At 48.2% G+C, this 24,515-nt stretch overlaps 1 protein-coding gene across 1 annotated transcript in view; it reads right to left on the minus strand.

The window, feature by feature from the left end:
- Positions 1 to 575: 575 nt before the first annotated feature.
- galnt1 (UDP-N-acetyl-alpha-D-galactosamine:polypeptide N-acetylgalactosaminyltransferase 1) overlaps positions 576 to 24,515 on the minus strand; it is a 46,241-nt gene continuing 22,301 nt past the window's right edge. Inside the window, exons 3-14 of the mRNA XM_084669131.1 lie at positions 16,312 to 16,451; positions 16,046 to 16,214; positions 10,585 to 10,751; positions 9,803 to 9,930; positions 9,483 to 9,562; positions 8,317 to 8,487; positions 6,066 to 6,183; positions 5,643 to 5,823; positions 4,865 to 5,004; positions 4,526 to 4,624; positions 3,247 to 3,381; positions 576 to 2,824 (exon numbers count right to left, since the gene is read on the minus strand). Of these exons, the coding sequence (XP_084525257.1) occupies positions 2,678 to 2,824; positions 3,247 to 3,381; positions 4,526 to 4,624; positions 4,865 to 5,004; positions 5,643 to 5,823; positions 6,066 to 6,183; positions 8,317 to 8,487; positions 9,483 to 9,562; positions 9,803 to 9,930; positions 10,585 to 10,751; positions 16,046 to 16,214; positions 16,312 to 16,450 (1,674 nt within the window). The 5' untranslated portion in view covers position 16,451 and the 3' untranslated portion in view covers positions 576 to 2,677. The remainder of the gene's footprint in view (positions 2,825 to 3,246; positions 3,382 to 4,525; positions 4,625 to 4,864; positions 5,005 to 5,642; positions 5,824 to 6,065; positions 6,184 to 8,316; positions 8,488 to 9,482; positions 9,563 to 9,802; positions 9,931 to 10,584; positions 10,752 to 16,045; positions 16,215 to 16,311; positions 16,452 to 24,515) is intronic.

The following is a 24,515-nucleotide window of genomic DNA, read 5'->3' on the forward strand; positions in this document are numbered from 1 at the left end:
TGGGTGAATGAGAGGCAAACACTCAGATGGCTGAGCGGTTAGAGAATTGGGCTATTAATCATAAGGTTGCAGGTTCAATTCCAGGCCGTGCAAAGTGATGTTGTGTCCTTGGGCAAGGCACTTCACCCTACTTGCCTCGGGGGGAATGTCCCTGTACTTGCTGTTTGTCGCTCTGGATAAGAGCGTCTGCTAAATGACTAAATGTAATTAATTCCTCTCACCTGTGTTTCTCTCACCTGTATTCCTCTTCTTATCTTGACACGTGACCATGATCTTCACGTACAGTAGGATTGGTTAACGGCTAAAAAAAAGGAAGACCAAAGTCCTTCAACTCTTTATGACAGTAATCTGATCCTATATCATTCTTTATGACAGTAATCTGATCCTATATCATTCTTTTAGACAGTAATCTGATATATGTATATACATGTTGCATGTATTTGTTTGATTTGATCCTGAGCTAAAGGTCCCTGTCTTTGTCTAAGTTGCTGTTTATTAAGCTATAACAGCCTCCTATCCAGGACATGATCACATGCTCACAAGGAGCTAAGGAGCAGTAAAGACAGGAGTCAGGCTTGTTGTTGTTGTTGTATTATTCTGTAAACTTTCTCACTTCAGTTTTCTACAACGCTTGGCTCACCTCAGTGTGGAAGCATGGTCGTATACTTACACACCACAGACCACATCAGCAGTCAAACCCCCAAATCAGTAAACACTCATCTGCACTATACAGTCATTCAGTCTAACATGACCCCGCTAACTGACACACTCCCCCGCCTCCACGACAAAGAAGAACAAATGAAATGTCAGAATTGTGTGTAAAGCCTTCCCCCATTGGAAGCTGAAATAGTTTCAGTTTAAGAAGACGTAACGTCCTGGTGTTCTAGCCTGGGAGGGAACCAGGAGTTCAGAAGAAACAAGTAGAAAAAGGGAGATATGCGGAGTGTTCCTCTGGTTCTCCCCCCCCGACCCCCCCCCCCCCCCTACACACACACACACACACACCCCTCTCAGGTCAGGGAGATATGTGTTTAACCAAGTGACATATGCCTGGAGCCAGGGACCTGGTCCAGGAACAACGCCTAGTTCCTACTCCATGCACACTCACAGATCTGAATGAACCCAGGACTAAAGTTATCTTACTTTCACTATACAATCATTTCAGATCTAGTCTTTTGTCTAGATGTGTAAAAGTTTAGCTGCTTATGGATAGAACTCTCCCTGTCTCGGGTTGGGAACTCTGTAGATTCATAGATAACCCTGACCCTGACCCTAACCATGACCCTGACCCTGAGGCCCGGGCCCAAGGCCAGCCTGCCTGGTTGAAGACGGAGACAGACCCCACCCCCATCATCTCCCCTGTAATGTTCTGATGTAAGACACAACGGGATCAGATCTAGAATCAATCTCTGTGGCTCCACTGGGCTGAGCAGGAATCTAGTAGATACAGCAGGAATCTGATCGGAGATCTGATTGTTTAGATAGACTGGGAGGTTGATGGGCTGGGTTTATAGAATGAAGTAGACATTGGAGACAAACATGCAAACACGCACACAAAAACAGGCACATGCACGCACGCACACAGACTCCATTGGAGGAAGGAGCCCTTGGAGTGTAAAATATAAAGACGAAGATATGACAAAATAGATTAAAGTGACAGTCCAGCTCAGCCTACATCCTGTGTGTGTGTGTGTGTGTGTGAGGGAATCCTCTACATGTTAAACACCTTTGAGACAAAACAGACAGGAAACGTGTCACAGCTCTATGACACACAGAGAGGTCAGTGAGACAGGTCACACAGAGAGGTCAGTGAGACAGGTCTGGGCCATAAAAACAGATACCAGGTAAAAAAAACAAAAAAAACAACCAAAAAACATACTGCACATAAAAATCTCTAGATATCACAAACATGTTATTGTTGTCCACCACAAGCGGACCAGTCAGGTTACGGGACAGTTTGTTGTTTTTCATGATGAGTTCTTAAGTGGAGAACATTTCCTCCTCGTCTTGTTAACTCCCGAGGCTGCAGTTCCAAAGGAAAACACTAGAGGGAGACAGACACTGCTGGAGGATTGACGGAGGGGTGCTCTCTCTCTCACACACACACACACACATACACACACACGGCTGTGTTGCAAATAAAGGGCATTTTCAGCGCACACATGCAATTTCTTCATGTTTTTAACCGCAGGTTTCTTTTCTTAATGAATGAAAAAATTAAATAGAACGATACTAAAGAAACAGCCCTCTTTGCACATCCACTGGTCTGCCGTACACATGGACCTGCAGCCCGCCCTCTGGCTGGAGAGGCAGTCAGGTAAACAGACATGATGAGTCGGGACTTCCGCCTCGTCCCCCGGAAGTTGAGACAACAGACAACGTCTCTCCTCAAAAACAGCATGTTAATAGTCGCACACCAAGTCACTCTCTTCCACACCTTAGGTCATCCTCAGAACAGTTCCAAAGCTTCTCCGTCTCTGTCTCACACATCCTCCCTCCCTCAGTCCCCTTTTCTGTCTCCACACCAGCGGGGGCACTCTACAGAAGGTTCTAGAGGTAGGGCCGGCCCTCCTCACGTTCACACTCCTCCTGGATCTATCGTGCTCTATCCTACCTCCCTCCCTGCCAGCCGGTGTGTGAGTGTGTGTGTGTGTGTGAGTGTGTGAGGACCGGCAAGTCAGAAGATCTCGGGCAGTGTGACGTTGCGGAGCAGCCACTGCTGGGAGCGCGTGTGTGTGCAGTCTTTAACGCTGGGAACCTGGCTGTCCTCCTCATTGGCCTTGTCCAAACACTGGTTACTGTTGACGTGCACCAGGGTCAGCTTCTGCAGAGAAGGGGGGAGGAGGCGTGACAGGTCAGTGTTGGAAAACACAAACATACATCCATCAATCTGAATACTCAGGTCTACTTGTTGACCAGCCAAATACAGAAACCAAGAAACACACACACATACACAGACCTAATCATAACACATTCTCTCTCTCTCTCTCTCTCTCTCTCTCTCTCTCTCTCTCTCTCTCTCTCTCTCTCTCTCTCTCTCTCTCTCTCTCTCTCTCTCTCTCTCTCTCTCTCTCTCTCTCTCTCTCTCTCTCTCTCTCTCTCTCTCTCTCTCTCTCTCTCTCTCTCTCTCTCTCTCTCTCTCTCTCTCTCTCTCTCTCTCTCTCTCTCTCTCTCTCTCTCTCTCTCTCTCTCTCTCTCTCTCTCTCTCTCTCTCTCTCTCTCTCTCTCTCTCTCTCTCACACTCACCACAGGGTCGTAATCCCAGAGCTGGTTTCCCTTGAGGTGGTGACACTTGAGCATCATGACAGGTCCATTGAGTTTGGACACGTCCAGACACAGGTCATCCGTTCGGATCTCCTTATTGGCTGTGTAGGAGAACACCTGTAAAAGCAGGGGTCAGGGGTTAGGGGTGAACCCTCTCCCTGTGTTCCTCCACTCTACAACAGGAGACCTACCCATGTTCACTCCTGTCACCTTGTTCTGACTCACCTGGTCTCTCTCTGAGTGTAACGATACACTCAGCTCACAAGTCGATACGTATTACAATACTGGGTGTACAATACAATATGTATCACGATACTGGGTGTACGATACAATATGTATCACGATACTGGGTGTACAATACAATATGTATCACGATACTGGGTGTACGATACAATACGGATCACAATATTTTGAACAACATTTTACATTATACTGAAATTCAATTAACTGATTTATTTTACAAAACAAACATTTTCAATCATCTTCTTGTTGTACATACAATTTAGTGAACTCAGTTCAAGCAATTTCTGTGAATGCAATGAATGCACGCATGACGCAGGTGCAGAGTAGGTCTCGTGCTGGTAGCTCAACCAACAGTGTCAAACGTGAGGTCATATTGAAATATTGCCATAACTCTACGATACATTGTAAAAATGTTGTATTGCGATATATTGTTCAACGATTTATTGTTACAGCCCTAGGTGTTACTGTTTGTAAGTGAAGCATTTGATGCCTTGGAATTGCTCACCCACTGAGATGCCCTCACGCACACGCACACACACACACACACACACACACTCTCAAACACACTCATGCACGCAGGTTAATGGATTCCAGAAACAGAGTACAGCTTAAGGGGGATAGATCCATCACTACATTCCTACTCTTCTGGGAGGTGCAGTGTGTGTGGGTGTGTGTTGGGGGGGGGCAGTGTGTATATCCTGAGGACAAGGTGACATCCTGGGCCAGGGATCCAGGCTGTCAGTAATATGACTGTCCAGCCGTGATAATGAATCAATACTGCCTGTAGGCCCTAACCCTGTAACAGGATGTCATACTCCTCCCTGTATGTGACACCCTTCCCCAATGCTCTCTCTTTTCTGTCTGTCTCTGTCTCTGTCTCTGTCTCTTTCGCTCTCGCTCTCGCTCTCTCGCTCTCTCTCTCTCTCTCTCTCTCTCTCTCTCTCTCTCTCTCTCTCTCTCTCTCTCGCCCTCAAACATTTTCACCCAAAAACCTCTCCCCCGGTCTCTGGTTAGGTACCTGGTTGCCTCCCATGCCATGGCAGTTGAAGATGCCAACTTTCTCGTTCTCCTTGCGTGCCATGTTGTCCAAACACTGGTTGGTCTCCACGTTCCGGATCTGACAGGGAACAATCACCCCATGATGAATAACTGGTGTGTGTGTGTTTATAGATGTTTTGAGAGAGAAGGTAGGTGGGCAGATGAGTGTGCATAACTGTCTGGGTAAGTAATCATGAGTGGTGTTAGGGTTTGTAAGTCAGAGGAAAAAGTGTATGTGCGTGTGTTGAGGTGTGTGTGCGCATAATTATCTGGACAAGTCATCATGAGTAGTGTTGGGGCTTGTAAGGTGTGTGTGTACCTCTCCTAGGGAGTAGTAGTGCCGGGGTATCTGGGAGTCTGGGTAGACATGCTCCAGATACCAGCTGAAGGGTTTACACTGCAGCTTCTGTCTCAGAGACAAGCGGGACGTGATGTCACCGTAGTCCACCTTTGTCACGCCTGTGACACAAACACACACACACACACACACGCACACACAAACACATGCACGCACACACACAAACGTAACACACGTTACGTATACCTAAGGTACACATAAACAAACCGCTAAAAGGAAGTGGAAGACAGGGATTGTTGTTGTGTTTGTGTGTCCGTGGTAAGATGGCAAGGTTCATAGAGACTTTGTAGATGGAAATCACTCCCACTACTTGCCCACCCCCCACTCTCTGTCAGGTCATCACGACAACATCACACTGTCCCTTTGTAAAATGGAGAGGGTTAGGGTCAAACCTGCAGCCTGGCTTAAAGCCTCAAACACACATACTCTAACACAGTGGTTCCCAACCCTGGTCATTCGGGACCCCCTGTCCTGCATGTTTTAGATGTTTCCCTGCTCCAACACACCTTACTCAAATGAATGGTCGTTAACAGGCTTCTGCAGAGCTGGATAATGATCCAATCATTTGAATCAGGTGTGTTGGAGCAGGGAAACATCTAAACCATGGACAGGGGGTCCTGAGGACCAGGGTTGGGAACCACTGCGTCTGACACATACTCAAACACAAACGTACAACCACATGCACTAACACACAAACACCTTAACCCTAACCTGCACGCACACACAGAAACACACACACCTGGAGATATGATGTAGAAGAAGTTCTTGAAGTCGTCCATCCAGACCTCTGCCAGGCGGCGGTTGTTCTTGTTGATGATCTGTCCTGTTCCCCCAGGGAACGTGTAAGGTGTGGCCTTGCGGAACACGTGACCCACGTGAGAACACGTTACAATCTCCAACGTCCCTCCGCACTGCCAGATCTATAACACGCCAAGCACACATGAGACATGCCTGGGACCAAGACAATTTCCTGGTATTGTGTGCGTGTACATGTGTGTGTCTGAGTAGTATGTGTGTGTATATATAAGAGTAGTGTGTGTGTATATATATAAGTGTGTGTGTATATAAGTGTGTGTGTGTGTGTGTGTGTGTGTGAGACTAGTGTGTGTGTGTATAAGAGTGTGTGTATATAAGTGAGTGTGTGAGTGAGAGTGAGACTCACCCTGAAGGAAATCTCCAGGTTTTCCCCCCCCCAGATGTCCATGCCTGCATCGTATGTCCCAATCTCCTGGAAGTATTCTCTGTGTATGGAGAACAGCCCCCCCGCCATGGTGGGGGTCCTGGAGGGGGGGGGAGATGGAGGGATGAAGGGAAGGAGGAAGGGAAGGAAGGATGGGAAGGAGAATATAGGGATGAAGGAAGGATGAAAGGGAGGGTGATCCTCTCAATTCAGGAGGGGATCCCTCACTGAATTGCTCCTCCCAAGATTTCTTCCATTTATTCTCCCAGAGTGAGTTTTTCTCAGAGTTTTTCCTTGTCTTCCTTGAGGGTTTAGGTTGATTGAGGGGCAGTTCTATGGGCGTATGTGAAGCCCTCTGTGACATGGTTGCGTGTAAAAAGGCCTATTCAAATACATTTTGATTTGGATAGGGAACAAGCAATGGACACCCCTGCAGTATAGTCCACCGAAGTACAAAGCAATAACAGCATCATCCCTCTCTTTCCCCTCTCTGTAGAGTTCTTCCTGTTCTCTGACTAACCCTAACCCTGACTAACCCTAACCCTGACTAACCCTAACCCTGACTAACCCTAACCCTGACTAACCCTAACCCTGACTAACCCTAACCCATCTCACTTTAGTATTACCCTCTGCTGCTATTGACAGGACAAGCTACTATTTGGGTGTTTTTTCCTGGTCTTGTTTTGCTCTGACGGTAGGTAATACTGGGTTGTTTTCCTGACTGTTCTCACACATATATAGCTGCGCTGGCGTCAGACGCACTGAGCTGGCAACACACACACACACAGACCATACGAGGAACACCCATCCTGCCAGCCCCTGCGTGTGAGACGGCTGTGTACAACACGTCCAGCCCACGCTGTGTAGAGGTCGCCGTGGGAACAAGGGGAATGCAACAATGTGAAAAACACCTTGGCTGTCGGCATGGTGACATGTTTACATCTTGTTAAGGAAGCTGAGTTCATTGTCGCAGAGCTGGGCCTGGCACTAGCACTAGTGATGCTAGTGTGACTAGACAGGTCTGAGGGTCAAACTCTACTGTACCATGAGATGAGAGAGACACACACATTCAAGTAGCTGGTCTATTCAATCTCATATTTTATTGGAATGGAGGTTTCTGTATTGGAATGGATATTGATGTACAACACTATATTGGAATGGAGGTTTCTGTATTGGAATGGATATTGATGTACAACACTATATTGGAATGGAGGTTTCTGTATTGGAATGGATATTGATGTACAACACTATATTGGAATGGAGGTTTCTGTATTGGAATGGATATTGATGTACAACACTATATTGGAATGGAGGTTTCTGTATTGGAATGGATATTGATGTACAACACTATATTGGAATGGAGGTTTCTGTATTGGAATGGATATTGATGTACAACACTATATTGGAATGGAGGTTTCTGTATTGGAATGGATATTGATGTACAACACTATATTGGAATGGAGGTTTCTGTATTGGAATGGATATTGATGTACAACACTATATTGGAATGGAGGTTTCTGTATTGGAATGGATATTGATGTACAACACTATATTGGAATGGAGGTTTCTGTATTGGAATGGATATTGATGTACAACACTAATGCACCATTTTATAACGGAAGCAGTCATTAGTATTATAACCAGTTGTGACATGGCCCTGCTGTTCACTGTCTAGGTGGCCGTGCAGAAAGCAATCATAAAGACACAGATGACATAAACTGTGTTGGAGGGTGACCTCAGCTGGGAAACATGAGCAGGAAGAGGTGATGATGGACAAACCAAATCAAGCCTGTGTTCCCTAGCTTTCTCTCTTGGGACACGGCGACAACAGCTGTAATAGTACGGTGTGTGTGTGTTATCATGTGTGTGTGTGTGCGTTAGTATGCGTGTGTTAGTATGTGTGTGTGTTAGTATGTGTGTGTGTTAGTATGTGTGTGTGTGTTAGTATGTGTGTGTTTTTTTTTTTTTTTTTTTTTACTGTTGCTTGCTTTTCTACAGGTACACTTGCACTTATAGCGATTCATGTTGTTTAATTGTAACTTGTTTAACTATATGCTCTTATGGTTCTTCCCTTTGGCACCTATTTTGGTTGTTCACAATATGTGCTTCATGTTTTGGCTACCCGCAATGTTTTAAGGGCTATCTTGTTGTTATTATCAGTGACCTATGCTCTCTTGGAAGTCGCTTTGGATAAAAGCATCTGATAAATGAATAAATGTAAATGTGTGTGTACCTGACGGGCAGCGTTCTGTCTCCTTTGCGTCGGTCCATCTCTCTCTGAGGGACGGGATACCAGCGGAAGTTCAGCTTCCAGTTGAACCCTCCATAGGTCATGTCTGACCCTGCCATGTACTCAAACGTGTCGTCACTGATCACGTCGATGATGGGACACACCACTGTCATCCTGCGTCCCATACACACACACACAAACATACACACACACACAAACATACACACAAACACTGTTAGCAAACAATACTAAATGGTACTGTTATGTGTGCAGAGTGGGGCGTGTCCTCCAGAGCAAAGCTCATTACTATGGAACACTGACCGGCCTCACTGCCTCCATCTCTCCTCCTGTCTGCCGTGTGTCTGTGTGTGTGAGTGTGAGTGAGTGTGTGTGTCCCAGCCTGAAGGTAGCAGTAGCAAACAGTGTATCTGTAATTAAGTATCAAATCAACCCACGGTACAAGCCCCCTGCAGCTTTTATTGATTTTACAAACTTGCCAAAAGAGTGTGTGTGTGTCATGAGAGTCAGTGTGTGTGCGTGTGTCATTAGAGTCAGTGTGTGTGTGTGAGTGTGTCTCCAGTGTTTCCCACACACAGACTACTTTGTGGCAGTGCGCCACAGAATCATCACCTGCCGCCACATATTGTGTTTCATTAAAAACAATTTTTAACACTGTTTAGGTTAAAACACGCAGCGTATTCGTTCAGCTGCATTCCCTTTCCCTACTCTCCCTCCGTCTCTGTCACTTACGCATTTCTGTCACATACACACACAGTCACAACATCAGCACGCGTTAGCAACAATGCATACCTACGCCGTTCTAGTAAGACAGACAGCTTTTGTGAAGGTGCCAATCATTTTGGATTAATATTTAATATAATAAAGTTCTGTGTAACAAATTATTAGCAAAACAGAATTATTTTGAAATCCCCCCCACCCCACCAGTCTGACATGAAACAACCCCCACCCCCGCCACAAATTGCTTTCTAATCTGTGGGAAACAGGTGTGTGTGTCATTAGAGTCAGTGTGTGTGTGAATGTGTGTGTCTGAGTGTGTGTCTGCCCTTCCTCAGGTCTCTACCCAGTACTTGCTTCTAGGTTGGTGTGTGTGTTGGTGTGTGTGTGCACGTGTGTGTGCACGTATGTGTGCACGTGTGTGTTCATGTTACCTGTCCAGTTTGATGCGAGCCAGTAAGGGCTCAAGCCAGCCAGTTGTACACTCACAGTGGGCGTCAAGAAACGTAATCACCTGTGAGCAGACACACAGACACACAGGAAGAATAAGACGACACTTAAAGGCAGACCCCGTACAGTCTCTTAACAGTCGGACACACGCACACATGCGCTCACTCACCGCTCACTCACATGCACACATGCGCTCACTCACACGCACACATGCGCTCAATCACATGCACACATGCGTTCACTCACATGCACACATGCGCTCAATCACATGCACACATGCGCTCACTCACATGCACGCACACACCTGTCCAGTGGAGAGCGAAGCTCCCTTCAGACGAGCTCGGATCAGTCCTGACCTCTGCTCCATGCGTACCACTCTGACAGGAACCTCCATCCTCCGCACGTACTGCTCTAACGGACGCTTCAGGAAGTCTACACACACACACACAGACACACAGTCAGACAGACCAGTCAGACACACACACACATAATAAGTCGGATAAGTTGGATATTCCATGGCTCTCTAAAATGAGGGACCCCCTTCCTGGACAGATTTTCATCTCTACCGAATAACTTTCTCCTGCCTCTACCAGCCTCCTGCCCTACTGCCTCTACCAGCCTCCTGCCCTACTGCCTCTACCAGCCTCCACACCTACTGCCTCTACCAGCCTCCTGCCCTACTGCCTCTACCAGCCTCCACACCTACTGCCTCTACCAGCCTCCTGCCCTACTGCCTCTACCAGCCTCCTGCCCCTACCTCCTCCACCAGCCTCCACCCCTACTGCCTCTACCAGCCTCTTGCCCTACAGCCTCTACCAGCCTCCTGCCCCTCCCTCCTCCACCAGCCTCCAGCCTCTACCAGCCTCTTGCCCTACCTCCTCCACCAGCCTCCAGCCTCTACCAGCCTCCACCAGCCTCTAGCCCTACTGTCTCTACCAGCCTCCAGCCTCTACCAGCTTCCTGCCCCTACCTCCTCCACCAGCCTCCAGCCCTACTGCCTCTACCAGCCTCCAGCCCTACTGTCTCTACCAGCCTCTACCAGCCTCCTGTCCTGCAGCCATGTGTGGGTGAGTGTTTGGTCCACACCTCTCTCGCTGGCGTCGTCCACCAGGATGACCTCCTCCAGAAGAGCGCGTGGCGAGCGGTCGATGACGGAGCGCACGGTGCGCAGCAGCGTGGTCCACGCCTCGTTGTGGAAGACGATCACTACGCTGGTACGAGGAAGGTCATCCGGATACAGCTTGTTCTTACACCTGGGTGACAGAAAGAGAGAGAGAGCAAGAGAGAGAGAGAGCAAGAGAGAGAGAGAGAGCAAGCAAGAGAGAGAGAGAGAGCGAGCAAGAGAGAGAGAGAGTGAGAGAGAGAGAGAGAGAGAGCAAGAGAAAGAGAGAGCAAGAGAGAGAGAGAGAGAGAGAAACAGAAACAGAAAGAAAAGAGAGAGCATTGGGGAAGGGTGTCACATACAGGGAGGAGTATGACATCCTGTTACAGGGTTAGGGCCTACAGGCAGTATTGATTCATTATCACGGCTGGACAGTCATATTACTGACAGCCTGGATCCCTGGCCCAGGATGTCACCTTGTCCTCAGGATATACACACTGCCCCCCCCCAACACACACCCACACACACTGCACCTCCCAGAAGAGTAGGAATGTAGTGATGGATCTATCCCCCTTAAGCTGTACTCTGTTTCTGGAATCCATTAACCTGCGTGCATGAGTGTGTTTGAGAGTGTGTGTGTGTGTGTGTGTGCGTGTGCGTGAGGGCATCTCAGTGGGTGAGCAATTCCAAGGCATCAAATGATTCACTTACAAACAGTAACACCTAGGGCTGTAACATAAATCGTTGAACAATATATCGCAATACAACATTTTTACAATGTATCGTAGAGTTATGGCAATATTTCAATATGACCTCACGTTTGACACTGTTGGTTGAGCTACCAGCACGAGACCTACTCTGCACCTGCGTCATGCGTGCATTCATTGCATTCACAGAAATTGCTTGAACTGAGTTCACTAAATTGTATGTACAACAAGAAGATGATTGAAAATGTTTGTTTTGTAAAATAAATCAGTTAATTGAATTTCAGTATAATTTAAAATGTTGTTCAAAATATTGTGATCCGTATTGTATCGCACACCCAGTATCGTGATACATATTGTATTGTACACCCAGTATCGTGATACATATTGTATCGTACACCCAGTATCGTGATACATATTGTATTGTACACCCAGTATTGTAATACGTATCGACTTGTGAGCTGAGTGTATCGTTACACCCCTAGTATAACCCTAACCTTCTACTCGTGTCCACATATCTACTCAAAGACAGTCATGTACCAACAAACATGCACGCACCCACACAAACACACTCAATCCCCCACCCCCCCCACAGACACCACACAGACACCACCCCCCACAGACACCCCCCCCCCCCACAGACACCACACAGACCCCCCCCCCCCACAGACACCACACAGACACCACCCCCCCCCCCACAGACACCCCCCCCCACAGACACCCCCCCCCCCCCCCCACACACCAGATATTTCCAGACATGATCAATGCTCCTGAGAGAAAAAGCATGACCTTTCCATCTGCAGTGTACACATCCAGACAGAGAGATGTGTCTGTGATGTGTGCGTGGTGAGTGTATTTGTGTGTATGTTTTTGTGCAACTGTGTTTGTGAGGAAGTTGTCAGCTTGGACAGCAGACTGGTTCTGATTAAACCCACACACACCACTTTCTTCCTCTCTGTCTCTCTCCGAGTCACACACAGAGACACACACATCCTCTCCCCTCTCACACACATACATGCTGGCTAACCCATATGGACACTCATAAAAAAGCTTGAGTCAGAGACGAGAGGTGTGGTCATGGAAACTGTTCAGTAAGATGGGTTTGGTCTGGTCCACCCAACGCACACCCGCCCACAAACACATGCACACATTTAGCCTGTCAGTCTGTCTTTGAACTACACCTTCACCCCCCTCCACCCCCTTACAGACTAATACATTATGCACACACACACACACACACACTGACACACACACACACACTGACACACACACACACAGTCACACACTCTGGCATAGCCTATCTGGTATTGACTCTGTTTTATCTCCTAATTGAAAAAGCAGAGGAGGATAACAAGCCTCTGTGGGAAACACACCTGGTCAACACACCTGGTCAACACACCTGGTCAACACACCCCGGGGGGTATTCCAGGTAGCGGGTTTAACAAGCTGTGAGCCTAACCCTGAACTCTGAGTTGATCTACTCTAAAATAGGAAACTCCGACTTTGGTTCCAGAAAAGCTGATTTGAATTTGTTAAGTCAACTCAAAGTACATCCAGTCTGAGTTGGTCTACTCTAAAATGCAGAGGCATGAAAGCTATTAATTAAAAGCCAACATCAATGGAGCTCCGATACTAGGATCCACCAGGATTCACCAGGGTTAAGGTTCAATCCCGGGGAGGTGTCCCCCCCTGGGACACAACCCCCCCATCCTTGGAAAATATGATTTGTCCCCTCCCAATAAATCACTGTAAACATGAGGACATTTCAATTCTATTAATAATATGCATTTAACATATTACAATGTAGGCTGTGTGTTAAAGCAGCAATTGTGGTGCCCCCTCAGGAATTGCTCTTGAGAAAATGTCACATGCCTTGCCCAAGGAGACAACGGCATTTGGCACAGGCAGGAATCTAACTGGCGACCTTCAGATTACTAGCCCGATTCCCTAACTGCTCAGCCACTTGACTACACTACTTAATAAATTAATAAAATGACTTAATAAATAAGCATGTTCAATGTTATTTTAAATATAGAAACATACTACAAAGAGGTAAGGCATATTTTGCTTAGGCTATACGCTTGTGATTGTAGCCTCTACGTAACCTTCGTAACCCCCAACAGAATGCTTTTAATCACAGAATGATGATGATTACGTTGACGAAGAGACATTGACTGCAGAAATGGATGCAGAGAATGACGTATGGTAGCTACTGGTAGTTCTCTCCCCATGTTTACCCCATGCTCTTATATAATGTATATAAAAAGATTTGCACATTCTGATCCTGTTGAACAGAGCATGGATGCTGTATTCAGTGAGATGTTCATTTAATGGCAGGTGAATTCTGCATGTGGAACTGTGAAATGTAATGTAATCTCTTGTATTCCCAGTAAATGAGTTGTACAAACTGCATCTCATGAAGAAAGTGCCGAAAACTGACCAAGAGATGGTGAAGGCCTGCTTACAATTACATTTATGCATTTAGCAGATGCTTTTATCCAAAGCGACTTCCAAAAGACAGCTTTACAAAAGTGCATAGGTCACTGATCATAACAACGAGATAGCCCCAAACATTGCGGGTAACCAAAACATGAAGCATACTTTATGTCATTACCTAAGCATACTTAGGGTAGGCTAATCTTGAAAAAGATTTACTGGAACACCAGTTACAGGAGGGTGCATGGTAACAGGTGATGTTAATTGTAGGAACAATAGCCTATATGAATACTAATTGTTGAATTTGCTGAATTTTTATTATGACCAAGAGATGGTGTACTTAGGGCAGAAGAATAAAGGCTGATCTTGTAAGGCTAAGTGTCAACATGCCCCCGCCTCTCATACGGTAAAATATGGAGTTACTAGATGGAGTCTCAACTTGATGGCTCTCACAACTCATTGTGTAACTTACTGTAGCATTGCTTGTCATATGTTGATAAGTAAGTGTCAAGATTGTGGTGATGAAGATTGATTGTTCCTGGGTATAAAAGGAATAGTGAAGCATTGTTCTGTGGATTCTTGATCTCCTGCGACCTTCTACTCAGCTCTGGCTTGTCCTACTCCTCCTTCCTCACCTCTTCCTTTCTATGTCTGGTTTACAATAATCATGGTAGAGTAGGTAAGAGTTAACCTTCATTGATTTCATAAATTTGCCATATGATTAAATGACATGATATGATTAAATGTTATTTAACCTTACTTTGACCATTCTTGCTCTGATTTAACCCATAGAGTCAAATAACTGTAATTCCATTGGTATTGGCATTATTTGGTTAATGTTAATACATTATTCAGTTTCCCATCTTCCTTCAAACCGTAGGGGAATTGGTTTCGATTGTTTGGCCAATATTGACCCCTTACAATCTTGAAATTGATTCGCTGAAACACCAGTTACAGGACGGTACATGGTCACAGGTGAATCATGTTAATTGTAGAAACAATAGCTGATAAAAATATTAATTGTTGCATTTCCATTTGTAGGCAATGAAGAAGAACAAATAGAATTTCAATTATTTATCTTTATTTCAGTGCCAAAAAACATTTGGCTGGTTGTAAGAGCACGTACACAGTGTGTAACATTAGCGATGTAAGGGCTGAGAATTTCGCTAAAATAAATTACAGATTGTGACGGGAAACGGTAATGTTAACTTAGGTATTCTTCAGGGAATTAAAGCACATCAAATCGCAGTCTTAAAAACCTCTCCCGGCATATAAATGAGCAAATAAAATGTAGTTTGAGATCGGTCGGCTGAACCAGGAAAGGATATCCCATGTTCATGGTTAAACAACTCTAAGTTTTCACTAAACCCGCTACCTGGAATACCTCCCTGGTAAACACACCTGGTAAACACACCTGGTAAGCACACCTGGTAAACACACCTGGTAAGCACACCTGGTAAACACACCTGGTAATTAATTCCAGCTCAGCACTCAAACTCATTTCATGCATCAATGTTCAATTTCTCCTGCCTGTTCTGAAGTATGTCTGTGTGTGGCGTGCGTGCGCACATAAGTCTGTCTAATATCCTGTCAATTACTCTACAACGTTAAAATGACCCAATATGACATGGACAGGTATCAGATTTGGACACCCTGGTACAGTTTAACTAGCTACAGGTGTTCAGACAGAAAAATGCCAGATATCAGTTCTGCGTTAAAAGAGAACACTAGCAGACTATTTCCGTGAAGAAACTAAAATATGTCTAGAAGCTAACAATGCCAACTCATGCTAGCATAGAGCTGTTTAGCCAGAAGGGAGCTAGCTGGATGAGACTAATTTAAATAGACAGGGATGTGTCACCACACACTGGAGGTATGGTATGTTACCATATAGGGTTTTGTTCGGGCAAGCTGACCACAAGTCATACAGGGAACCAGCTTTTCTTATCTTCTGTCTTAGAGTTCTCCGGATGTTATGTGTCTGTGGTGAGCTTGTGGAAACCTCTACTGGTATTCGATGGATACAGGGAGGGGAGGAGGGATTAGGAGGTGGAGCAGGAGCTTCCTGTTACTGATACCTCTGTCCCCCCACCATTTTGTTTTTGGGTGATAGACTATTCAGGTCTAACTGCAGACACAGTTATCTACAATGGAATATGAAAGATACTATCCAAATCTGGAGAAACTGTCTCTGTGATCTAAACTTAGATATGAGTGATGTTTATTGAGGTCTAGCTAGCTGCTGACTCAGTGATCTGTAGTGGGATATAAGAGATAGATTATTGAGGTTTGGCGGGAGACTCACCCCTCCAGACGGACGTCTGGTAGGGACCTGTTGAGAGCAATCATCTCAGAGGCCATGAGGTTGAACTGGTTGATCTTGAACATCTCCTTCATCTTCTCCTGGTTCTCCTTGGGTATCACCACCGGCTTCCCCCCTTCACCAGGTCCATCCCGAGGCCTCGCCAGCACATCTGACACACACACACACACACACACACACACACACATACATGTCATATGAGGAAGAAGTGTGTGCAAGTGTTTGTAGGATAGTGTGTGTGTACTCACCGTCCCTCCCTGGCAGTCCTCTCTCCTTCTTGTCGTCACACTTGTTACACTCGCTGAAGTAGAGCAGGATGAACATGTCCAGCATCACCCACACTAGTGATGTGGCCAGGACCACCTTACAGTAGGCAAACCTCCGCATGCTGCACAAACACACGCACACACACACACACACACGGGGGAAGAGACAGCATTAAGATAAGCCAAACACAAAGAAGCAATCCATTACTCTTGTAACTGAATAGCAAAGATGAATTCTGAAGCGTGATCTTGAGTTGTCTGTAAATTCTAAAGCCTCAAAACACAATTACAAGCTTTACTGCAGCTCAGCGAAGATCTCTGAGTTTCCCGCTCTCTCTCTCTCTCTTGCTCTCTCTCTCTCTCTCTCTCTCTCTTGCTCTCTCTCTCTTGCTCTCTCTCTCTCTCTCTCTCTCTCTTGCTCTCTCTCTCTCTCTCTTGCTTTCTCTCTCTCTTGTTCTCTCTCTCGCATCTGGTCTGTCTCTATCTTTCTGTCCCCTTATCTGTTTGTTTCATCTCTTATCAGATGCCTTCTCTAGAGGTCACCTTAATAAATCTGAACAGTCCAAGAAGAGTGTGTGCAAGTCTCTCTGTATCATGTGACTCCGGGGATTAACACACCCAAAACACACACACATATACCCACAATCATTCATACTCCCACTGTCCTCCTGTTTGGTGTGCAAGGGAAGTTTCAGAATGTTATTCACACAGAGAAAAGAAAGAGAGAGATGGAGGGTTGGGTTATCTGTTGACAGATGAATATATAGTGAGGGAGGTAAGAGAGACAGAACACAGAGAGAGAGGTAGGGGAGCTGTGGTAGAGAGAGACAGACAGAACACAGAGAGAGAGGTGGGGGAGCTGTGGTAGAGAGAGACAGACAGAACACAGAGAGAGAGGTGGGGGAGCTGTGGTAGAGAGAGACAGACAGAACACAGAGAGAGAGGTGGGGGAGCTGTGGTAGAGAGAGACAGACACAACACAGAGAGAGAGGTGGGGGAGCTGTGGTAGAGAGAGACAGACAGAACACAGAGAGAGAGGTGGGGGAGCTGTGGTAGAGAGAGACAGACAGAACACAGAGAGAGAGGTGGGGAGCTGTGGTAGAGAGAGACAGACAGAACACAGAGAGAGAGGTGGGGGAGCTGTGGTAGAGAGAGACAGACAGAACACAGAGAGAGAGGTGGTGGAGCTGTGGTAGAGAGAGAGACAGAACACACAGAGAGAGGTGTGGTAGTAATTGCTTTTCTTTGGCAGGCAGACCAAACCACATTAAAATTCCTCTACACCCCTCTCCCTCTGCTTTCCCCTTCTCACTCACTCACTCACTCTCCCCTGCCCCCCCCCTGCCCCTCTGCACCTCCATTGCTCAGTTTTCAGCAGGAGGTGAAATATTTGATTGCGTTGCATCTTCGCTGACTCCTGGTCAGAAGGTGTTTTTGTGTGGCCAGAGACATTTGTTTTGGAGGAGAAGGAGAAGAGATGTGTTTTGGAGGAGAAGGAGGAGCAATAGCAGGAGCAAGAGCAGGGGCAGGTGCAGGGGGAAGGAAGAGGAGGAGAGATGTGTCTTGGAGGAGGAGGAAGAGGAGGAGAGATGTGTCTTGGAGGAGGAGGAAGAGGAGGAGAGATGTGTCTTGGAGGAGGAGGAAGAGGAGGAGAGATGTGTCTTGGAGGAGGAGGAGGAGGAGAGATGTGTCTTGGAGGAGGAGGTGGAGGAGGAGAGATGTGTCTTGGAGGAGGAGGAGGAGAGATGTGTCTTGGATGAAGAGGAGGAGAAGGAGCAGGAGGAGAGATGTGTCTTGGAGGAGGAGGAAGAGGAGGAGAGATGTGTCTTGGAGGAGGAGGAGGAGGAGGAGGAGGATAGATGTGTCTTGGAGGAGGAGGAGGAGGAGGAGGAGAGATGTGTCTTGGAGGAGGAGGAAGAGGAGGAGAGATGTGTCTTGGAGGAGGAGGAGGAGGAGAGATGTGTCTTGGAGGAGGAGGAGGAGGAGAGATGTGTCTTGGAGGAGGAGGAGGAGGAGAGATGCGTCTTGGAGGAGGAGGAAGAGGAGAGACGTGTCTTGGAGGAGGAGGAAGAGGAGGAATGATGTGTCTTGGAGGAGGAGCAGGAGGAGAGACGTGTCTTGGAGGAGGAGGAGGAGGAGGAGAGATGTGTCTTGGAGGAGGAGGAGAGATGTGTCTTGGAGGAGGAGGTGGAGGAGGAGAGATGTGTCTCAGAGGAGGATGACAACTTTTGACAACATGGCTGTTGAGTGGCTGTGCTTCCCCCTCCTTGAGTCACCACCTTACCACGGTGGAGGGGTTTGCGTGTCCTAGTGATCCTGGAAGCTATGTTGTCGGGGGCTTTATGCCCCTGGTAGGGTCTCCCAAGGCAAACAGGTTCCAGGTGAAAGACCAGACAAAGCGTGGCTCAAAAAACCAACCATGAAGAAATACAACAATGGTTCTCAGTTGCCCCTGCCCGGAAGCGGGTCACCGGGGCCCCCCCCTGGAGCCAGGCCCGGGGGTGGGGCTCGATGGCGAGCGCCTGGTGGCCGGGCCTTTTCCCATGGGGCCCGGTCGGGCACAGCCTGAAGAGACAACGTGGGACCCTCTTCCAGTGGGCTCACCATCCGCAGGAGGGGTCATGGGGGTCGGGTGCAGTGTGAGAAGGGCGGCGGCCGAAGGCGGGGGCCTTGGCGGTCCGATCCTCGGCTGCAGAAGCTAGCTTTAGGGACGTGGAACGTCACCTCGCTGGTGGGAAAGGAGCCTGAGCTGGTGCGCGAGGTAGAGAGTTTCCGGCTAGATATAGTCGGCCTCGCCTCGACGCACAGCACAGGCTCCGGAACCAGTCTCCTTGAGAGGGGCTGGACTCTCTTCCACTCTGGAGTTGCCCTTGGTGAGAGGCGTCGAGCTGGGGTGGGAATACTTGTTTCCCCTCGGTTCGGCGCCTGTACATTGGGGTTCACCCCGGTGGATGAGAGGGTAGCCTCCCTCCGCCTTTGGGTGGGGGGACGGGTCCTCACTGTCGTTTGTGCTTATGCACCAAACGGCAGCTCAGAGTACCCACCCTTTTTGGAGTCTCTGGAGGGGGTGCTGGAAAGCGCTCCTCCCGGGGATTTCCTCGTCCTCCTGGAGGACTTCAATGCTCATGTGGGCAATGACAGTGAGACCTGGAGGGGCGTGATTGGGAGGAACGGCCCCCCCGATCTGAACCCGAGTGGTGTTATGTTGTTGGACTTCTGTGCTAAACACGGCTTGTCCATAACGAACACCATGTTCAAGCATAAGGGTGTCCATATGTGCACCTGGCACCAGGACACCCGAGGTCTCAGTTCGATGATCGACTTCGTAGTCGTGTAGGCCGCATGTCTTGGACACTCGGGTGAGGAGAGGGGCGGAGCTGTCAACTGATCACCACCTGGTGGTGAGTTGGCTCCGATGGTGGGGGAGGACGCCGGTCAGGCCTGGCAGGCCCAAACGTAATGTGAGGGTCTGCTGGGAACGGCTGGCGGAACCCTTTGTCAGAAGGAGCTTCAACTCCCACCTCCGGGAGAGCTTCGATCATGTCTCGGGGGGGGGCGGGGACATTGGGTCCGAATGGGCCATGTTCCGGGCCTCCATTGTTGAAGCGGCTGACCGGAGCTGCGGCCGCAAGGCGGTCGGTGCATGTCGCGGCGGTAACCCTCGGACCCGGTGGTGGACTCCGGAGGTGAGGGATGCCGTCAAGCTGAAGAAGGAGGCCTATCGGGCTTTATTGGCTGGTAGGACTCCTGAGGCAGCTGATGTGTACCGGCAGGCCAAGCGGAACGCGGCTTTGGCGGTCGCGGAGGCAAAAACCCGGGCATGGGAGGAGTTCGGCGAGGCCATGGAGAATTACTTCCGAACGGCTTCAAAAAGGTTCTGGACCACCATCCGGCGACTCAGGAGGGGGAAGCAGTGCTCTGTCAACACTGTATACGGTGGGGACGGTGCGCTGCTGACTTCGACGGGGGACGTCCTGGATCGGTGGAAGGAATACTTTGAAGACCTGCTTAATTCCACCAACACGCTTTCCGACGTGGAGGCAGAGTCTGGGGACATCGGGGGGGGGGCCTTCTATCTCTGGGGCCGAGGTCGCCGAGGTGGTTGAAAAGCTCCGCGGTGGCAGGGCCCCTGGGGTGGACGAGGTCCGCCCGGAGTTCCTTAAGGCTCTGGATGTTGTAGGGCTGTCTTGGTTGACACGACTCTGCAACATTGCGTGGACATCGGGGACAGTGCCTCTGGACTGGCAGACCGGAGGGTGTGCTCCAACTTTAGGGGGATCACACTCCTCAGCCTCCCTGGGAAAGTCTATTCAGGGGTCCTGGAGAGGAGGGTCCGCCGGATTGTCGAACCTCGGATTCAGGAGGAGCAATGTGGTTTACGTCCTGGCCGTGGAACAGTGGACCAGCTCTATACCCTCCGCAGAGTCCTGGAGGGTACATGGGAGTTCGCCCAACCAGTCTACACATGTTTTGTGGATTTGGAAAAGGCGTTCGACCGTGTCCCTCGGGGGCTCATGTGGGGGGTGCTCCGAGAGTACGGGGTACCGGATTCCCTGATCGGGGCTGTCCGGTCCCTGTACGACCGGTGCCAGAGTTTGGTCCGCATTGCCGGTAGTAAGTCGAACTTGTTTCCGGTGAGGGTTGGACTCCGCCAGGGCTGCCCTATGTCACCGATTCTGTTCATTACCTATATGGATAGGATTTCTAGGCGCAGCCAGGGTGTTGAGGGGGTCCGGTTTGGTGACCTCAGGATTGGGTCGTTGCTTTTTGCAAATGATGTGGTCCTGTTGGCTTCATCGGGCCGTGACCTTCAGCTCTCACTGGAGCGGTTCGCAACCGAATGTGAAGCGGCTGGGATGCGAATCAGCACCTCCAAATCTGAGGCCATGGTTATCGACCGGAAAAGGGTGGAGTGCCATCTCCGGGTCGGGGAGGAGATCCTGAACCAAGTGGAGGAGTTCAAGTATCTCGGGGTCTTGTTCACGAGTGAGGGAAGAATGGAGCGCGAGGTCGACAGGCGGATCGGTGCGGCGTCCGCAGTGATGCGGGCTCTGCATCGGTCCGTCGTGGTGAAAAAGGAGCTGAGTCGAAAGGCGAAGCTCTCTATTTATCAGTCGATCTACGTTCCTACCCTCACCTATGGTCACGAACTATGGGTAGTGACCGAAAGAACGAGATCGCGAATACAAGCGGCCGAAATGAGCTTTCTCCGCAGGGTGTCCGGGCTCTCCCTTAGAGATAGGGTGAGAAGCTCGGTCATCCGGGAGAGGCTCAGAGTAGAACCGCTGCTCCTCCGCGTCGAGAGGAGCCAGCTGAGGTGGCTCGGGCATCTGATTAGGATGCCTCCTGGACGCCTCCCTGGTGAGGTGTTCCGGGCACGTCCCACTGGGAAGAGGCCCCGGGGGAAGACCCAGGACACGCTGGAGAGACTATGTCACTCGGCTGGCCTGGGAACGCCTCGGGGTCCCCCAGGAAGAGGTGGTGGAAGTGGCCGGGGAGAGGGAAGCCTGGGCCTCCCTGCTTAGGTCGTTGTCCCCGCGACCCGATCCCCGGACAAGCGGCAGATGACGACGACGACGACGACGGCTGTTGAGTGTCTGGACTAAGGAGGAGCAGGTTTACCTAATCTAGGGGAAACTTTATTGGGGAGTAGGTGTGATGTTAAATACCACCCTCCCCCCCAGTTAAACCCCACCCATCCCCCCCCCCCAGTTAGTTTGTGAGGAGATGGGTATTAAAGGGAGGAGAGGGGGAGAGAGACTGAGTGCTCCCTCTCCTCTCTCGCTCAGTCATCTTCTCTCTCATGTCCCCCGCAGAGACTGGGGACCAAGTGGGAGATCCTTCCAGGTCTGTCCAGGTGTGATTGACTGTATGAAGGAGGATTAAGCTTCTCTTCTTTTGAGTCTCCGCACGCACACTCAAGTGCACTCACGCATGCACACACACACACACTGCGCAAAACCCTGTCACAAGGACTGAAAGAATCACTTTGTTTTTGTGTGGAGATTCTAAATAAGGTTAACAAAAACAGCAGAGAAACCACAGGAGTATAAAGTGATTGATATTGTCTCCCATATGTTGGAGCATTGTTCCAGTAACCCTGGGTCCTGTGAGAGTGTGTCAGAGAGTGTGTGTGAGTCTGTGTGTGTGTGTGTGTGAGGGGGAGATGGAGTGTTGCTCGCACCTGTGTTCTCTCTGTGTTCTCTGTGTTCTCTCTGTGCTGCCTGTTCTTGTCAGGTTGGTGTGGGTGCGTGGGCAGAAAGCTCCCCCCTCCTTTCCCCCCTCCTCTGCCCCTTCTACCTTTCTCTCTCTGTTTCCATCTTACTACTATATTCTGATTTCCTCTTCTCCTTCTCTCTCTGACTCCCACTCCCCCTCACTCTCTCTGACTCAACTGTACGTGACAGACCTTACTTGACCTCCACATGGTAACCTGACTGGTGCTATCGCACCACAAACATCACACACATGCTCACACACACACTAGGGCTGGGCAATATGGGTAAAAAATTATCACGATAGACATTTATATTTCCTTTCGATAACGATAATTAAGACGATAAACCACAGATCCGTAGTAGTAGCAAAATAAGTCTCTTCCTCAACTTTTTCTCTACACTGGAATAAAGTTTAGGCAGAACGGTGGACTGCTGTTCCTAATTATTCTCTATCGACATTATCGATATTATAGAAAATTAATTAATGTTACGATATCTTTATTGATGGAGTCAGGTGGCTGAGCGGGTAGAGCATCGAGCTAGTAATCTGAAGGTTGCCAGTTCAATTCCCGGCCAGTGCACATGACGTTATGTCCTTGGGCAAGACACTTCACCCTACTTGCCTTGGGGAGAATGTCCCTGAACTTACTGTAAGTCGCTCTGGATAAGAGCGTCTGCTAAATGACTAAATGTAAATGTAAAATGGATGTCATTACTTTGATAAATCGATTTAAAAAAATATCGCCCAGCCCTAACACACACACACACACATACTCTTCTGTCATATGGTCATCAGAAGGTTTCTCTGGGTGATGCGAGATGAAAGGGATTTGAACTGAGGAGGCAGCACAAAGTGGCGATGTACATGCGTGCATGTGTAAACACACATACGCGTCTCTCAGCTTTCCTGCTCGGCACACTGCATTAGGGTTAGGGTTAGCATTTCTAATCAGGCATGGCAGAGGGCACCTCAGGAGCTCTCTCCACTCACGCCAGCTTCAGGCTCTTTCTCTGTGCATGTGTGTGTGTGTTTACAGTTTTTTACAGTTGCTAGGACCCATTTCTCAATACTTAAGTCACGTTTTCAAAACTCTTAACGCAGTTGTCCTAACCAACTTTCAGCTCGGCACAGCAGTTAATTTCACATTCAAAATGCACTAAAACTACCAAATCACTTCGTACATGTCTCAAATCAACTCAATCCTCCATAACGCTAGCAAAGGATGACAGCCAACAAACATACTTTGTCACCCACAAAACAATGACCTAAAAAACACTAACAACAAGTAGCATTATACAATGTTTTTACTATGTAAAACCAGGACAACGCTCTACTGTTTAGAATTGACTGCAATATATGTCACTGGAATGAATCAGACATGATGCAGTATGCTTCAATGTATTGTGTATCTTTCTTTTTTTCCCACTAGTAATTCCAGAATACAAGAATTTGTATACACACCATCCACTGATACAAATACAATAGGAATGCTACTGTAATCTTCTGCATTTGGCCATAGGTTCTCATCCACACCACATCTTATGTCATCTAGGGCAATACACCTAGGAAAGAATCTTCTGGCATGCCTGATCCATCCCTCGCAATGTCCAGGCATCCAGCATTCATTGCGTCCAGGAGGGACATTTGATCATGTGGATGGTGGTCATACAGTAAACCTTCCACCTCCATGAGGAAAATAATGATTCTATGGGGTTGAGGAATGGAGAGTAAGGTGGGAGGAAAAGTGACACCATTCTGGGATGGGCTGCAACCACTCAGTGACTGCACGGGAGTGGTGAAATGCCACATTGTCCCATAAAAATGTTGGCTTTCTTCTCTTTGCATCCTTTTCCTTACCTAGCACAACCCTTTCTGGAGAGATCATTTTATGCATTTAATTTTTTTATTCTAAATATTTCATTACAATATCACTGTAGAAATGTAGCTCATTTCTGTCTTATTCAGTT

The sequence above is a fragment of the Hypomesus nipponensis genome, chromosome 2 (assembly GCF_054491055.1).
Source record: "Hypomesus nipponensis isolate SF chromosome 2, ASM5449105v1, whole genome shotgun sequence".
Classification (NCBI taxonomy): Eukaryota; Metazoa; Chordata; class Actinopteri; order Osmeriformes; family Osmeridae; genus Hypomesus; species Hypomesus nipponensis.